The sequence below is a fragment of the Tupaia chinensis genome, unplaced genomic scaffold, assembly GCF_000334495.1.
Source record: "Tupaia chinensis unplaced genomic scaffold, TupChi_1.0 Scaffold000294_5, whole genome shotgun sequence".
NCBI classification, from domain to species: Eukaryota; Metazoa; Chordata; class Mammalia; order Scandentia; family Tupaiidae; genus Tupaia; species Tupaia belangeri.
The window spans coordinates 1,291,052-1,305,360 of record NW_006159782.1 but is presented as its reverse complement, the minus strand read 5'-3'; the positions used below and the strand labels follow the sequence as shown (position 1 = coordinate 1,305,360).

Sequence of the window (14,309 nt, the reverse complement as noted above, 5' to 3'; positions counted from 1 at the left end):
GAGGCTCACCCCTCCAGCCCACGGGACGGGCTGAGGACCCACATGGCAGACTTCTGCAGAGCCTGGCTGGGCACATTCTCCTCACGCTGGCCCTCCTCCAAGGTGTTGCGTGTGGGCAAGTACCCGACTGAGTAGGCTGGAGGCTGCCCCCACCCCAAGGAATAGGGGATCCCTAAAAAGTCAGAGGTACCCTGTTCTCAAGGCTCTGCTTCTAGTCCTGGCTGGCCGGGAAAGGGTCAGTTCCTAACTTGAAGGACCCAGTTTCCCGCATGGGAAGCAAACCTGGTAGTGGGTGCACGCAGGTGTCCCATGTTGATGGACAGGTGGTCAAAAAGGGGCAGCAGGGTAGCATCCCGCCCTGGATCACTCCCATCCTCTCCACCCTGAGGTCCCAGAAATAAAAACCAGCCAGGAGCAAGCAGAAGGCTATTATATATCATGCTTTTAATACAAACTTAAAAAAATCTGGAACAATATAAACTGTACAGATTTGATCAATCTTTTTGTTTTGTTTTTAAACTAAATCTCTAAACACACCAATGTCCCATTCCAAAATATTGCACAACATTCTGAATACAAAATGCTTGATTGTATTCCTCCTTCACTAAAGAAAAAAGTTCATAACCCTGCTCCCCCCGCTCCTTTTCACGTCTGCCTCAATGCCCCCCCTTCCCATCCCTGGGGAGAAAACTAGAGTCTACAGCTCACTGCATTGAGAAAAAGACATGTTCTGGATTAACAGTTTACATTCTTTACAAGATAATCCACCTTTTGATTTGCTCCTGGGAAAGAGGGATAGATACAGGATGGGGAAGGGGGGGGAGGTTTTATTTTCTTTTTTATTTTAAAGTTTGTTTTTCCTGAAAAAATATCTTTCTTTCCTCTTTTTAAGAAAAAATCTTGAAAAGAAAAAAATTACGTTTTTTTACGTTAGAAATATACATATATTATATATACCTCTTACACTTTACAAATGTAGCAAATTATTCAATACAAACGGACACCAAAAAATGTAAAAAATAAAAAAAAAAGTTTTCCTACGAAACCAGGTAAATTAGTGCAGATTTTTGCTTTGTTTTCTTAAAAAAAATAAAATTGAAGCAAAAATGCCTAGATTTGAGACGAGACAGACTGAACTGGGCAGAGCCCAGCACATATTTCAAAAGACACGAAAGGGCTGGTCTCTCCCTCTCCCTGTATGTGGTGAGAAACAAGCCGACCTGGACGTGGGTGGGTGGGCGCCTGCGTGGCGTGCGAGTGCGGGAGGAGGGCTAGAAGTGGGGTAAGGCAGCATCCAACTGTTCCCAGAGAGAAGCTACCTGCCTGGGCCCGTCACCAGTGTGGGAGCTGAGGCAGAGGGGAGGGTGGCCCAGATTGGGCTGGCCCCTGAGAAGTAGAGGGGGACAGATGGTGCTGGGCTGAGAAGCCAGGACGTTGACCCACTGGGGGAGGTAGAGCTGGTGCCCGCTGCAGGGATGAGGCTGGCAGTGTCTGGGCTGGACCCACTGCCACAGCAAGTGCCAATGTAGGATCCCTGGGGAGGATGGAGTGGGGTGCCGGGGGCTTTGGTGCTCAGCACCCCCCTTTAGAGCACTGTGGCATGGAAGTGGACCCTCTAGGGTTGGAGAAGCCACTTCTGGCAGAAGCAGGGGAGCGAGTGCTCTTTCCTAATCCAAACACAGATGTGGGGGCTGAGGGCCTGTCCAGCCTGACTGGACTGGAGACCACCCCTCACAGCATCCAGGTCCAGTAGGGTGGGGTCAGGGCAGTGAGGTGATGGCAAGAGGTACCAGGAGGCTCTCAACTGGGCAAGGGCGCAATGTGTTAAATTAGCATCTACAACCAAAGACCAGTCTCAGTTCACAGCTCAGGGCTGCCCACTGCCGGCACTGACTCCAACTCCGTCTCCCCACCCACCTGGACCGCCCACTGCCGGCACTGACTCCAGCTCCGTCTCTGCACCCACCTGCCCTGGGTGCTCAGGCGAGCAGCTCCCGTTCTGGGTTAAGGTCACAATAGGAGGGTGAAATCCAAAGACCTCTCTTAGGCAGTACTGGCTTGGGTACTCCCTCTGCCCTTCTGAGCTTTTTTCTTTTTGGTCAAAACCAAACAAAAGTGCAGGTGCCCTTGCAGTCTGGAACCTGTTCCTTCTGCACTGCCTTCCCCTGGAAAGGTCTTAGGCTCAGCCGCAGTGTCACCCACCATGTGCTCTGCTCTGAAAAGGACCGAGACTGAGACCCTGCCTGCCCACACATAAATAAGCACTTGCAGCCACCAGAGACACCCAGGGGAAGCTCCACATGGCTTGGAACCCTTCAAAACAGGACAGCAAACCACACGCACACACACTCCACCTCCCCATCCACAACCTTGGGGCCCAGGGTACAAGGGGCTGCACGAGAAAAAGAGGCCACGTTATCAACTATCAACAGTATCAGGGCTGGGTCTCTGAGGTGAGGCTGGGAGGGAATGGTGGCGGGCAGGGCCACAGGCAGAGATGAAAGGAACTGAGCTAGACAAAGTGCTAATCTCCCTGGAGTCACAGACATAAGCTCTAGCGGTGGGGTGTCAAGCAGCAGGCCTGAGGGGTGGGGCTGGGGTCAGACCTATTGGGTGGCAGAGCCTGAGAAGGCCTGCTGAGGTTGGATGGCTTTGAGTAAGAGGGTGGTTGGGTGACGAGGCAGTGACACAGGCCAGCCTCTCCCTCTTGCAGAGAGAGGCAGGCCCCAGTTGCGGCTCTTCCTTCCCTGTGAGCTCGGACACACTAATCCTAGACAGGGTGTGTGAAGGAGGGAGGCGGGGAGCAGCAGTTCACATCTGGACCGTTCTTAGCACAGGAAGCCACTAATTAAAGATGTTATATAGAAAACTACATGTAAAAAAAAAGAAAAAAGAAAAAAATATAAAACCCAAACCAATCAAATAAATCAGAGGCAGGCAGGAAAATAGCAGGGGCTTGGGCTAAACACCACTAGGTGCTTCGGGAGCCCCCTTCCACTCCATGCCTGGGCTGGATCTTTTCTCTACAAGTGAGAGTGAGAAGATTGGAAATCTTTTTGTGTATTTTTCTTTTCCTCTTTTTTTGGCCTTTCCTTTGCTTTCTCTTTTCTGTGGTCTTGAGTGCCCCTGGCCCCGTGGGTGGGTGGATGGTCAGTTGGCCAGCACGACAGGCTGGAAGGGCTGGCTGGGATACTGCATGGTGTTCAAATTGTAGCTGAGGCCTTCCACGAAGGGTGTCTTCTCCAGAAAGAGGCTGTTGGTGCCACCTCCGAATACCTGGGCCACATCAAAGCTGTTGCTGGTGCAGGTGCCAGCACCACTGCCCCCAAAGGGGGCTGGGGTGCCACTGCCCTGGCCATCAGCCCCATCAAAAAAGAGGCTGGGTGAGCCACTGCCACTGTACACGAACTCCTTGGCATTGGGCGAGAGCTGGGACTGGGGCGCCGGGCTGGCCGTGATGAAGTTCAATGAATGCATAGATAAAGAGAGGCCCTTGTGCTTCAGCAGGCTGCTGGTGGGCGAGCGGGCCACGCGAGGCTGCTGCTGTGCTGGCTGTTGGCCACTTGCCCCCCCACTGGCCCCGCCACCCTTCTTCATCTTGGTGGAGCCAAATTTGGTGGCAGCAAAAGAGGCGGTGGTGAAGGTGATAGGCTGGGCGGAGCGGGGGATGAAGGTAGGGCTAGGTGACTGGCCGAAGGACGGTGATGGGGAGCTGGCCAGGGAGCTGTCCCGACTGCCGATGGGCACGAACACCTGGGCATCAGGGTTGAAGCTGCTCTTGATCTCCTTGTCTAGCTCCGGGGCACCACAGCCCTCGCTGCCATCCAGGTACAGGACTTTCACAGCTCCCTTCTCCCCGATCTGGTAGGACACCTCGAAAGGGTCAATCCAGACACTCAGTTCCTCAGGCACGTTGGCCCTCACGTCCTCCACTGCCAGGCCACTCCGCTTGGCAGCCAGCTCCACCACCGGGTCTACCATCTCCCCAATGTGGACACAGCGGAAGCCAGAGCCCTTCAGTGGCTTTTCGGGGTACCAGTGGCCTTCATATTTCTGTTTCAAAAGCCTCTCTAGCTCTTCTCCAAACAGGTCTGCCCGGCGCCGGGGCAGCTTGTTGTACAAGTAGGAGATGATAAAGTTCAAAGCCACCTTGATCTCCAGCTGCATGGTCCTTTCCTTGGCAGAGAATCAGCGCAGGGCACGGGCACAGGCCAAGGGCAGTGGTGGGGGCTATGATGTGGGCAGCTGTGGGTTCCAGATGGCTCTGGGAACAAAAAAAGGAAAGGGGCACCATGAGTAGATATGCAGAAGCCGGTGGTGACCATGTGGACAAGTACAGACAGAAAAGCACCATTTGGACCACAGAGACACAGAGGCCCATCTCTGCTCCACCAGTGCTAGGGCAAGTCACTGAACTTCAGTCAGTGTCTTCCTTAGTAATAAGAGATTATTGAATAAAATACATAAAGTTAAATAAATATTTTTTTTTAAAAAAAGAAGGGGGCTGGCAGGTGGCGTGGTGGTTAAGGGCACTGGACTCCCACATGGGTGACCGCAGTTCAAGTCTCGGACTTGGTGGCTTGCTGGCTTGCTTTCTCACTTTCTTTCTCACTCTCTCTCTCAATCTGTCTGTCTCTTTCTGGTCAAATTAAAATAAATAAGCAAATAAAATAAATAAAGTTGAATAAAATAATTCTTAAGAAAAAAAAGAGAGACAGATTACCAAGGCGTGAGTGCAAGGATAAAATGCTTCATGCTATAGGTGGCAATCAGTAAGGTCTTTTTTTTTTTTTTTTAAGAGAGATTTTTGCTATAGGGTGTATGCACTTGCTGGAGAGACACAGAGAGAAAGCAAGAAATCAACCCTCCCCCTGGGGGGGGAATGGCCATGCTGCAACCCCTTCTCCTCTATTCTCCTCTTGGGATGTTGGGCATGCACGTCCACTCGCCTGGCATAATTTTTAAACCACCGGGTACAAGACTTAAACTGTGATCAGCCATGTGGGAGTATAATGCCTTAACCACTATGTTACCTGCCGGCCCTAATCACTGTACATCTTTATAGTGTATAAAATGGTTTTTCCCAGTGTAAACATAATACATATTAGTCAAGTCATGGATATTACCATGTGCATTATCATCAATAGATAACTTTTCATTTTTTAAAAAGATTTTATTTAACTTTTATTTATTTTAATTTGACCAGAGGAAAGAGCGAGAGTGAGAGAGAAAGAGAGGGGGAAAGTGAGAAAGCAAATTGCCAGGTCCAGGACTCAAACCATAGTCACCCATGTGGGAGTCCAGCACCCCTAACCATCATGCCACCCGCTGGCTCCAATAACTTTTCATTTTTGTTTCTCTAGTTTTTTTCCCCAACCCCCTTCCTTCCCACTCTCTAGAGTTAGCAATTATTTTAAAGTAATTCTAAAGAATCAGGGGTGCTGTGGTTTCCACCATCTTGAGAATTCAGGTCACTATGAATGACACCAAACCAACCGTGTCTCTAATTCAGTTGGAGGTTGGCGAACTCCTAATTCTAATTAGGAGAGTTCCTGATTCATTGCTGTCTCCCAATGTCTTGGTGAAGTCATGTCCCCAAACTCACAGGCCAAGATGTAGGTTTAAAATCCTTAGCTGTCGGGGCCAGCAGATGGCATGGTGGTTAAGGCCTTGGACTCCCACATGGCAGACTGTGGTGTGAGTCCTGGACCTGGCGGCTTGCTTTCTTACTTTCCCTTTCTATCCTTTGCTGGTCAAACAAAACAAAACAAAAATAATAAATGACTTTAAATAATTCTTTTAGAAAATAAAATCCTTAGCTGTCCTCCTTAGACAGATACAGGTCACTGAGTAGGAAGGAATGCTGCCAACTGCTCCTGGGGGAATGGGCTCCAGTCACACCCATCTGTTGCCCTGGCCCCGTGGATGTACATGTTTTTCACTGGGTTTGAGGACTGATTTAAAAACTCCACATTGTGGGGGCCGGCAGGTGGCATGGTGATTAGGGCGCTGGACTCCCACATGGCCAACCATAGTTTGAGTGCCAGACCAGGCAGCTTGCTTTCTCACTTTTTCTCTCTGTCTCCCTCTGGTCAAATTAAAAAAAAAAAAAAAAAGTAATACAATTAAAAAGTAAGTAATTTTTGAAAAAATAAAAAAGAACTCCACATTGTGAGCAAGGCTTGCACTTTACCCAGAGAGCCTATAAGAAAGCAGTCGAAAGCACAGTCCCAAGGAAAAAGGTAAGACTGTCACAACCACGGATATGGGCCATCAAGGGGACCACTGACCGGGAACTCCAGGGGAACAGCGGAAAGGAGAGGGAAGCAGGCCCCATGAGGGGCCCTTCTGATGAGGGTACCGGTGAGGGAGTGGCAGAGGCAAGAAAATTTTCCATCATTCTGCCCATCATCACTCAAGTCTCCCAGGGACTGTCTGACCACCTGTCCTTGACACTGAATCAGACTTATCAAGCATTTGGAGATCCCTGGAGAGAAGGCAGCTCAAGATAAACAGATTGTTATTTTGGGATTCTCTCACAGCCAGATCCCACTGAGGTCAAAAGGCTTATTCCCTAGGCATAGGTCAGTCTCATGGTGCAGGAAGCTGATCTGTGTGGTCCTGAGAGCCAGAGATCCTAATCTCACTATCTCCAAAAGAGCAGCTCCCAGACTGATGCTGGGGGAGACACTCAACTTTTCAGCTCTGAGGGAGGGTGAGCCAGACCTCCGCTGCTGGGCTCAGCAGAGATACGATTGAGTCCTGATCAATCAGGGGCATCTTCTGTCCTGAGCAAGACTCAGGGCTAGATTTTGATTAAAATCCCTCGGGGTCCAGCATGAAATGTACAGATACTAATTGTAGGCTTGACCTACAGAGTTTTCTGAACACCTGTTTCAACACATTTCCCTGTAATTCTGAGCCCTCGGTCCAAGGCTCCTAGGAGCACTTTTATGATTGCATCCTTGGGACCAGAAGATGGTGTGATGGTTATGTTGCTGGACTCCCACGTTGTCAACTGTGGCAACTGTGGTTTGAATCCTGGACCTGGCAGCTGCGTGTAAGTGTGCCCAAAATCCTAACAGAAGGAGGGACTGCAGCATGGCCATTCCCCCTGGGGTTGGTGATTTCTCGCTTTCTGCCTCTCACTCTCTCTGGCGAGTGCAAAAATTTCTGTCTTAAAAATGGGAAAAAAAAAAAAAGGATTGTATCCTCAAGAAAAGGTTTCTGGGGCAAATGTACAATAAAAGATGTACCAAGTCAACCTGGAGCAGCACACAACAGTGGCTAGATTTAACCTAACCCTCACTTCTGGTCTGAGGGACAGGGAAGGTCAAATGGGGAATCAGTAGAGGAGTTACAACTAAGCCCCTCTCCTACCCTCCACAGAACACTCTGGATTCAGGAAACCCTGGCTCCCTCTCATCTCAGCTTCCAACATAGACATAACCTCCATGTTTCTTCAAATGTCTACTCATGATGAACAGAGATCAATTCTAACGTTCTTTTGGGTTTAAAGAGAATAGGCTGGCTGAGGCTGGGGGGTGGGTTATGGCACAAAGACCCTGTTCGGGGTATCAGTCTCTCTCAAGGAAGAAATAAAGTTAAAAAAAGAATAAGGGGCTTTCTCTTTATTGCGTTTATCACCAGATATAAAAAGCTATCTACTGGGACTGTGGGCTTCCACTCAAGAAGGTAGGTGTTTTTGTTTGTTTTTAAAAGAATTATTTTAGGGGCCAGCAGGTAGCATGTGGTTAAGGGTGCTGAACTCCCACATGGCCAACTTTGTTTCTAGTCCTGGACCAGGCGGCTGGCTTCCTCACTTTCCCTCTCTCTGGTGGGTGCATTCTTTCCCTCTCTGGTCAAATTAAAAAGAAAAAAGTAAGTAAAAAAAAAAGTTAAATAAAAATAAAAACAAATACTCTTATAAAATTTATTTTATTTAACTTTGTTCATCATCATCATCATTATTTTAATTTGACCAGAGAGAAAGAAAGAGAGAGAGAGAGAGAGAGAAAGAGAGAGAGAATGTGAGACGGCAAGCTACCAGGTCCAGGACTGGAACCATGGTCAATCATTTGAGAGTCTAGTGCACTTAACGACCATACCACCTGCTGGCCTCAAGAAGGTAGGTTTGAAAGAGCCACTGTGGGCTACTAGATGTGTCACATGAAAGACACTAAAAAGTTATGAAGAAAGTTGGCACCATTTCTTGGGCCAACCTGTGGCATGATGGTTAAGGCAGCTGTGTCTTACATGGTCAACTGTATGGTTCAAGTCCCAGATGTGGCATCTTGAAAAACATGCCAGACACATGTGTGTGCGGGTGCCCAATTCTTAGAGGAGAACGGAGAAAGGGCTGTGGCATGGCCACTTTCCCTCTTTGTCTCTCTCTGTCTACCTGACAAATGCACATGCACTATTGCAAAAAAAAAAAAAAAAAAGAAGAAGAAAAAACTGGTATCACTACCTAAGAATGGGCCTGGTGATAAAGACAGTGTTGATAGAGGGGCAGAGGCTGAGAAATAGGAAGGAATGCTGCCAACTTCTTTTTTATAATTATTTTATAATTATTCATTTAAAAAATTCCATTTGTTATCATTTTTTTTTTTTCCTAGTGTGACTAGAGAGAGAGAGAAAGGGAAAGTGAGAAAGTAAGCCACCAGGTCTGGGACTCAAACCATGGTTGGCCATGTGGGAGTCTAGCGCCATTAACCACCATGCTACCTGGCGGCCCCAAAATGGATATTTTTTTAAATAATTATTTTAACTTTATTTATTTATTTATTATTTTCCAATTTGATCAGAAAGAGACAGAGAGAGGGAGGGAAGTGAGAAAGGAAGTCATCAGGGTCCAGAACGTGAACCATAGTTGGCCTTGTGGGAATCCAGTGCCTTTAACCACCATAACACCTGCTGGCCCAGAGAAATAGGTAGTTTTGACAAGGTCTCACCATACTAAGACCCTCCTGCCCAGCTTTCCTGATAGGATTACAGTGCTATGTACCACCACTGTACCTAGCATTTTAAACCCAGTCCAGGATCTCAGGATCCAAACTTGGTCCTTCTTCCATGTGGCTCCAGCATCATACAGCAGTATCCCATCGCTTGCTCCATTGAAGATTGGCCTCAAAGTGTTTTTTGAAAAGTAAAACAGACTAAATCAACATATGACACTTCTCTCAAGTTACAAAAAAAAAAAAAAAAATGGCCTCTTAATACATGCCTTTGGTGGGACCAGCATCATGGTGTAGTGATTTCATCGCTGGACTCCAACATGGCCGACCGTGGTTTGAGTCCTGGACCTGATGGCTTGGAAATCGTGCCAGATGCCTGTGCATGAGTGGCCAAGATCCCGGGAGAATGAAAGAGAAGGGATTGTAGTGTGGCCATCCCCACTGGGGCAGGGGTCAGGGGAATTTTTCATTTTCCTTCTCACTGTCTGTCTCTCAGGCAAGAGCGCATGTACCCTAAGGGAAAAGCCTCAAAAATAAAAAAGATATGTCTTTGGTGGTATCAGCAGATTGCATAATGGTTATGGCAACAGACTCCCACATAATCAACTATGGTTCAGAGTCTCAGACTTGGCATCTTAAAATGTACACTGGGTGCGTGTGCAAGCATGTGTGCCCAAAATCCCAAGAGAAGAAGGGACTGCAGTGTGGTCATCCACCCTGGGGAGTAATTTGTCACTTTCTGTCTCTCAAGTGAGTGCATATACCCTATAGCAAAAAATCTCTTAAAAAAAAAAAAAAAGATATGCCTTTGTTCCACCCAGACCAAAATGTTTCTGTATCTCTCTAGGCCTCCTCAAACTTTGCTGCATAATTGCCTTCTAAGTTACCCACCCTGAACAGTTCAGCCTCAAAATGGGAGCATTTTAAATGCAGGCCAAAGTCGTTGGGAAATAAGCCTCCCACCCTAAAGTACAATAGAACCACTGTCATCAGCCCTGCCTAGCTAACCATTTTCTGCAGTATAAGCAACTATAGCTGCACATCAATTTGTACCTCGGTGATGTTGTACAAATAAGGAAGCATGTAATGCCACCTTTACCTCTCTAATTGGAGAACAGGCCAGGCCAGATGGCTGAGGGGTGGAACCTTACAAAAACGCCAGACAACCAGAGTGAGATTTTCTGCTCTATCAGCTCAGGCTCTAATTTTGACTTCAAGAAGCTTATGCAGCAGAGGATTAAAGCACTGCTGCTGTCCTGACTTTAGCTAACAACAGAAGTGACCATTCAGGGGGACCAGCAGGTGGTGTGGTGGGTAAGGTGCTGGACACTCCCACATGGCTGACCACGGTTGGAGTCCCAGACCTGGTGGCCTGATTTCTCACTTTCCCTCTCCCACTCTCTCTGTGTACGCATCTCTCTCTGGTCAAATTAAAATAAATGACTGAGTTCCTTTAAAAAAAAAAAAAAAAGTGACAATTCAGACATTGGTTTTCCTTTTTAAAAGCTACGGACAAATTCTAGAGCTTATACATGGAATATTTATGGAAGATTAGAGAACTTAGAATAATAACTACCCTTCAATAAAAGGAACAAGTAGGTAAGTCAAGTTCTTTCTTTAAATTATTTTATTTAACCTTATTTATTACTATTGTTATTATTTTCCAGCTTATTTTATTTAATTTATTTTATTTTATTTTATCAGAGAGAGAGAATGAAATTAAGAAAGCAGACCACCATGTCTGGAACTCCAACCGCAGTCAGCCATGTGGGAATCCAGCACCTTTAACCACCATGCCACCTGCTGGCTCCGGTAAGTCAAGTTCTTAAACAGATGCAGACTCAAGATTTTTTCCAACCCTGACTCAGGTACAAAATGCCAGAAAGGTAGACAAATGGGGGCGGGGTGCAGCTGAACATTTAAAGACGTGGTCAACATATTAAAAAGTTACAAATGCGAGAGTAAATCTTGTCCAGTTCTAAGAATCTCTCTCTCTTCTTTTTTTTTTTTGGAGAGGTTTTTTTGGCTGTAGGACGTGTGTGCTCACGCTCACCAGAAAGACAGAGAGAGACAGAGAGCTAGAAAGCGAGAAATCACTCCCCATGCTGCAATCCCTTCTCCTCCATTCTCCTCTTGGGATCTTGGGCACGCACACACATGCACCTGGCGTGAGTTTTAAGCCACTGGGTCTGAGAATCGAACCGCAGTCGGTTACATGGGAGTTCAGCGACATAGCCATTATGCTAAGAATCTTATCCTCCTAGCGTTTACTTCCAGCAACCTGGATTGGAACAGTGTGCCAACTTCTGTTTTAAAGATTAAGCATTGAGGAGAAAGATAAAGGAGGGGAGAAGGAAGGGACGAGAACCTTGAAGGAGGCCTCAGTTAAAGCAGATTCCAAAGAGAACTTCTGACGAAAATGAGGTTTTAAAGACGAGTAATACATTTAAAGGGGGGAAGGGAGGATAATTAATTGTGAAATAATCTATCATGCCTTTTGGCTGGAACCACCACCTTCCTGTAATTAACCAAAATGCTGAACACAAAGGGAAAGGGAGGCACCCGATTTATGTTGTCTAGGCCTTTTAGAGTGGTTCCTTTGGCAACGTATATTCAAATATACAAGAAAGGTGATAGTGTAGACATCAAGGGAATGGGTACTGTTCAAAAAGGATTGTCCCACAAATGTTACCATGTCAAAACTGGAAGAGTCTACAATGTTACCCAGCCTGCTGCTGGCACTGTTGTGAACAAACAAGGGCAAGATTCTTGCCAAGAGAATTAATGTGCGTATTGAGCATAGTAAGTATTCTAAGAGCAGAGATAGCTTCCTAAAACGTGTGAAAGAAAATGACCAGAAGGATGAAGCCAAAGAGAAAGGTACCTCAAAGTGCCAGCCTGCTCCACCCAGAGAAGACACTTTGTGAGAACCAATGGAAAGAAGCCTGAGCTACGGGAACCTATTCCCTGTGAATTCATGGCATGATGGGTATTAAAAATAATCTATGGTCTATTAAAAAGAAGCTATCATGCTTTAAACCTACAAAAATACTCAAGCGTCTCTAAGCCTCAATATCCAAATGGTCCTACAACCAAGCACTAACAGGATTCAGTAAGTGCGTTAGGGGGTGGGGTGTCCCTCACAAGGCCAGCTGGTGTCACAGACAGTGCCGAGGGAGTGCCCGATGCTACCAGGCGAATGAGAGCTGAGCTCGGGCCGCGAACCTCGCCGGCCCCCAGGACTTGTGCTGACTGAGCACGCCGCCCGGCCAACAGAGACCAGACAACACTGGTTAGGACACAAGGCCCCTTCCGATTCGGCGAGACCCTTCTGAGCCACTCGGGGTTCTTCAGGAGAGAACTCGCCTTGACCCCATCGTAGACACGGAGGCCCGCTCTGCACTCTGGGAACAGTAGTTCTCGGAGGCCCCAGGCTCAAGAGGGGAGTAAGTGACCTACTTTCTCCGCACACTACACTCCCCAGCGTCCTTTGCGAAGCCTCAGCCGGCTGAACCACGCATGCCCGGTAAGGGGAGCTGGCCGGGGTTCTGAGGACCGAGGAAAAGTTTCCGACGCACATGCGCGCTGTGGCGAACGGCGCCCCCCCACCCCCGCCACTGCCTAATACATTTCGTATAAATTCTACCCACAAGGCCTCCTCCCCGTATTGTATCGCCCCACCGCTGCCATGTCGAAGCTTCGCACGAGGCTGAACTTTCTACCCGCTTCCCTCGACCGCCTCCACGGCTGAATTAGAGCCTTGCTTCTAAAGAGTATTTGCTGGGTGAAGGGTGGGCTGCAACGGATAAAGTCAGGCCCCCCACGCCCGCCCCCAACCTAGCCTCTTAATCTGAATTCCAGGGGCTGAGCGGTCTGGCTCGGGTTGCTGTAGGGAAGGTGGATTTAGAGAGAAATAAGTCCTTTTCACTTATGTCCCACGGGCTGGGCTCCAACTCTCACAGGCAGGAAAGGCAAGGCAGGAATTAAGCCTAGTTCTCCCTCCTGTCGTCTTGGCCAAAGAAATTCCCAGTTAAGCTTTCGGGAGGCGTCGGCCGACAATTAGAAGGCCAAACGCCAGCAGGACCCAAGTCTCACCCCACTTCTAATCCAAGTCTGAGTAACCAGACCCCGGCGAGGGAGAGGGGAAAAGGTTCCCGGGCAGGGAAGGAAACACTGTCCATCTGACACCTGAGCAACATCATCCAGTACTTAAAATTCTGAGCGAGTCTCCTCCCTCCCACCTCAAGGCCAGCTCCAGGACCAGACGTACCAGATCCTCGGCACAGCTCCCCGCGGGGTGTTAAACCTCCCTAATCCTCCTCCCACACAAGCCTCTTTTCCCCTGCACTTAGGAGAGGACTGGGGGCAGATGCTCAAGAAAGCAATGGGGTGTTTTTCCGCTGGGAAATCGGAGAGGAGGGACCCACTGAGTGGAAGGAAAGAGAAAAGGGCAGGTTGGACACGGTGCAGGCAGAGGCCCCTCCGCTGGTCCCCACCCTGGGACCGGCCCAGCGGGGTGCTGTTGCTCCGGGCTGAAAGGGCCTGCCAGCTGTCCCTCCTCTCTGCTGCCTCCTTCCCTTCCCCTCCCCAGATTCCTGGTCAAGGGCACAGTCCATCTTCTGGACAGGAGGGACAGGAGTTCAGGAGCAGGGCCCCTCCTCGGGCACCTCGCCTCCACGAGCCACAACCGGCTCACTGGTGTCGCTCTACCGGGACTTTTGACCCACCGACTTTTGCTTAAAACACTGAAAAGGATAACAAACTCAGGCCGACATGGTGAATTTTGGCTCAGCGACCCAAGGACAGTCTCCACTGACCGGTCTCCCTGCCAACAAGGGGGTGTCCACCCTCCATTCCTCAGGCCCCACAGGGCCAGAAATAAGCCCTATTAGTAATTACCACCCCCTTCCCCACACACGGGAAAAGCAGAAAAATCAAGGCCTGGATCCCTTTCCTTCCTCTCTTTTATTTAACGTTGGTGGGAGTTGGGGGGGGGGCAAGGAAAATCTAGCGAGTATCATTTATGGAGAACCAGGGGAGGCGACGAAGGGAGGACGTGTACCCCACCCACGAGGGGGCCACACTTGACGCGGGAGGGAAGGAGGATCTTGGGTACCCCAGGATCAGAGCCGGCGTGAGGGGGGAGGGAAGCACGGGGGGGCTCTAAAGGGACCATAGAAGGGAAAGGAAAACGCGGGCCAGGCGGAGAGGGGGGCGACAGCAACGTGGTGTCCAGCAAAGCCAAGAGCGGCAGTGGGGCGGTCGCGGAGGCGGCCGGGCCGGCTGGGTCTCAGGGTGCGCCCCCCGCCCGCACGCCCCTCACTCACTCGCTCGTGCTCCGCCGCGGCGGGG

General features: G+C 48.9%; 1 protein-coding gene across 2 annotated transcripts in view; it reads right to left on the bottom strand.

The window, feature by feature from the left end:
- Positions 1-424: 424 nt before the first annotated feature.
- The window catches only part of TOB2 (transducer of ERBB2, 2), a 15,074-nt gene continuing 1,189 nt past the window's right edge, over positions 425-14,309 (bottom strand). Inside the window, exons 1-2 of one of the 2 annotated variants that reach the window (XM_006150733.3) lie at positions 14,285-14,309; positions 425-4,264 (exon numbers count right to left, since the gene is read on the bottom strand). In XM_006150733.3, the coding sequence (XP_006150795.1) occupies positions 3,151-4,167 (1,017 nt within the window). In that variant the 5' untranslated portion in view covers positions 4,168-4,264; positions 14,285-14,309 and the 3' untranslated portion in view covers positions 425-3,150. The remainder of the gene's footprint in view (positions 4,265-14,284) is intronic. The other variant, XM_006150734.3, reaches the window with a different exon arrangement.